This window comes from Myotis nattereri, assembly GCF_964212035.1.
Source record: "Myotis nattereri genome assembly, chromosome: 3".
In the NCBI taxonomy this organism is placed as follows: Eukaryota; Metazoa; Chordata; class Mammalia; order Chiroptera; family Vespertilionidae; genus Myotis; species Myotis nattereri.
The window spans coordinates 174,316,061-174,319,620 of NC_138077.1; the positions used below are offsets into that span (position 1 = coordinate 174,316,061).

General features: G+C 43.0%; 1 protein-coding gene across 1 annotated transcript in view; it reads left to right on the top strand.

Moving 5' to 3' along the window:
* Positions 1–1,381: 1,381 nt before the first annotated feature.
* Positions 1,382–3,560, top strand: part of LOC308517125 (uncharacterized protein C1orf87) — a gene marked incomplete at both ends in the record, with an annotated part of 74,572 nt that continues 72,393 nt past the window's right edge. Inside the window, one exon of the mRNA XM_081088185.1 lies at positions 1,382–1,488. Within this exon, the coding sequence (XP_080944311.1) occupies positions 1,382–1,488 (107 nt within the window). The remainder of the gene's footprint in view (positions 1,489–3,560) is intronic.

Here is a 3,560-nt window from a genome sequence, read left to right on the forward strand (position 1 = left end):
CAAGGAAGGTGCTCACAGGTCCTTGAAGAGGCACCAAACCACGTATTTGAAAACACCTAAGCCTGTCAGCAGCCACACAACCCGGCACCTGTGGGGGAGTACTCCTGCCTCCCCAAGTGGATAGCAACCTGTCCCCGCCCAGCAACAGCCTTCAGAGTCCTTAGTGATCTGGGCAGGAGCAGCCTCAGACCGTGAGCCAGGCCCTGTGATTGGCCAGACTCCTGGGCTCCAATCCCCAGGCTGCCTGCCCTGCTTCCCAGCCTCCACAGGGTTACAGGGAGAGTGCCTACCGCACCCCTGAGCTGCCTGGGTGGGAAAACGCAGCCTAAACGGTAAGAATGCCCCCTCTGTTCTCTCCTGAGAAAGGCCTCAGGACTGACTCGCAGATGCTGGGAAGAGAGGAGACCCCACAATCATAAATGTTGACCCTTCAAAGGTTGCAGTTCCCGCTGGATGGGGCTACCCATGTAGAGCGAGCGGTCCTAGTGTTGACAGCACACCAAGGGAGGCTGGGGCCTTGGGAAGAACCCTGGAAACAGATATGTTCTCACTGTCTGTGAAACCTTGGTCAATAGCACACCCTCTCTGGGCCTCGGGTCTTCTACTCTGTCGCATAGGCATTTGGATTAGAATAATTCCTAAAGGCTTTTCAGGCTCTGAGAGGTTCTAAAAGGGAGTTGTCAGCCTCGGGCCAGATTTACAGAACTAAGTTCCCCTTGGCATCAGACCTGTTGAAACTCCCAGTGCTTACCTAGTGCAGGATCTCAATTTCAGACTCATTAGCTTACTGTAAAGGCAGGTCAGCTATAGAAAAAAAAAAAAAAAAAAAAAAACACCCTCTTTCCTATGATTGGTGCTACTTCAGATATATTATCTCACCGGATTCACCCCGAGTCCCTAGAATATAACTGGAATTACCGTATCCAAGTTTTATAAAAGGGGAAACATCATCAGAGCTGGTGATAAGATCTTCATATGTCCCACTGAAGTCCTGGCTACCACTCTAACCTCACCAGAATGCCATCCTGTGGTATCAGGAAGGAAGGTAGTCACCAAATGGCTCAGTAGATCAATTGTGGAGACCTTTGAGGTGGAAGTCCCAACTCTGTTAATTGCTGGTTGTGTGATATTGAGTGAGTTACAATAACTATATTATGCCTGTTCCCTTAACTGCAAAGCAACAATGATAGTAGTAATTAAGAGTATTTTACTCATGTCTTCATTGGGAGTGTTAAGTGAGATAATATAGTTAAAGCACTTAATCCACCATTTTAATTATTGTTATTATTGGCAAGGATGTTACAGTTGCCAACTGGAAAGTCATGAGGAGAGATTTACTTATTTTCCACTCCCAGGGGCTTGAGGGGTTTTGAGAAGAATCATGTCTTCAGTGTGGAAGACTCCCCGGGCATCAGATGCAATGCCTGAGACTGTGGTGAAAATCATCGGAAGTAAACACTTTCGGTACCTTGTGGAGAAGCCCAAGATGTAAGTTTACTGTTTGAAAAATATCTGTTTTGCCTAGATCATAATGAAATTTGGATGTGTTTTTCATCTAGAAATTTACATTTTAACAATGCCATTCATGGAAAATGAAGTCATTAAGCAGTAACAGTAGAAGTAAAATAGCATTGAGAACTTCTATGAGCACTGTTTTCCTGATATTTTTCATTTTTATAATTCCCCATATTCCTTAATTACTTGGGCTGATTTTCCAAATAGATGGGAAATAGAAGCAGTGAGACATTTATAAATATTAATGGAGTATTGCTGCTTCTCTTCATCAGGTTTGTAACCTACCACATGTAGTAATTGGGGGTGGGGGGAGGGTAAGGGAGAAAGTCATTAGTCAATTTGCTATGAATTAAAGGAGTGGAATTAAAAATAAATTATAAAGTGTAAGATTTTCACTTCTTCTTCTTACCCGATACTCCTCCAAGCAGGGGCTTCTCAGAGCATAACTAAGAGGTCTTTCTTCCCTTCCAAGCTCAGCACAGCCACGTTTAAGGGAGTACACTCCTATAGCTCTAAAATTAACTACACGTGTGGCACAGAACAGTCTGACCAGCTCTTCCTTTCAGAGTTGTGGTGGTTCACAAGAGAGAAAGAAGGTACTAGACCTGCCTTTCATCTTATAGCCATTCCATAAACAGAATCTAGTCAATCATTACCTTTCCCTCCTAAGATGATTTCCACAGTCCTTTTCTCTACGTCAGAACCCAACAGACCAAACAACCAGAAAAACAGAAAAAAAATATCTGGCCTCACAAAACATAGATGCAGAAAGCAATGGCTACAAAATCTGGCTATCATCAGAATCATCGGGAGTGTCCTTTAAAATAAAGATTTGAGGTCCAATTCAAGACCTAAAGAATCAGAATCTCTGAAGATGGACCCCTGTTATAGAGTATAGGCTTTAGGAGCAGCTCTCGGGACCTCTGCTATGGAATATAGGCTTCAGAAGCGACCATTAGGACCACTGTTATGCAATGTAAGCTTCAGAAGGGACCATCAGGACCACTGTTATGGAGTATAGGCTTTAGAAGGGCAAACTGGTTTTATCTCCCCACCATCAGTATTGTCAGCCCCAAGAGGTTCCAAAGCAAGTGCTATGATCAGTAATGCTTGCCATAGCACCAGAAGTGGGCTTTGCAGCACATCAGTTGGGATCCCTACGGAGCTGAGAGATGAGAGTGAATCTTGGCTCTGTGCCTTCCTGACCTTTTGACATTGAAAAAGTTAATTAATATCTCTGGCCTCAGATTGTACATCTATCAAGTGAGGGGAAAACACATCTATCTAGTAGGGTTGTTGTGAGGAGCCAATGAGAAAAATATGCAAAACACCTTTCTGGCGCCTAACAGTATATTCAATATGCTTATAAATTGTTCTGCTATTATTCTTGAAGCAAATTTTTTCCTGGATACAAGACAGTTAATGAAAACATCAAATCTCTTTCTATGAAATGTTTCCATCTATTTTGTAGTCTATGCCTAGGAGGCGTACTACCTTTGTCTTGAAGGAGAGGAAACCTGAGACACTGTGATTATTGTAAGATTGCCTGTCAAATGCCAGTTATTGTCAAGAAAAGTAAATACAATTAGTTTGCCCTCTCTGCTGAGTTCTCCTACCCAGAAAGCAACATTACTGCTCTACTGATTCCCTTCCTCTCTAAGTTGTTTGTTTAGCTTCTTTTATCCCAACCCCCTTCCTTTTTCCAGGAGTCTAATATGTTCCTAAATGGGTGATTAGGGGAAGGATACTTGTCTTTATAAATAAGGAAAAATTCCTTTTGTCTTATAAGAAGGTGCCTTTTATTTTTCCTGTTTGTTCTTTTATTTTTATTAATCCTCACCTGAGGATATTTTTTCCATTGCTTTTCAGAGAGAGTGAAAGGGAGGGAAGGAGAGGAGGGGGAGAGAAAGAGAGAGCAAAAGCAAGAACAATCGAGTGAGAGAGAGAAATGCCAATGTGAGAGAGACACATGGACTGGTTGTCTTCCACACTCACCTGACCTCGAGTGCAGAGTGAACTTGCAACCCAGGCACATGGCCCTGACC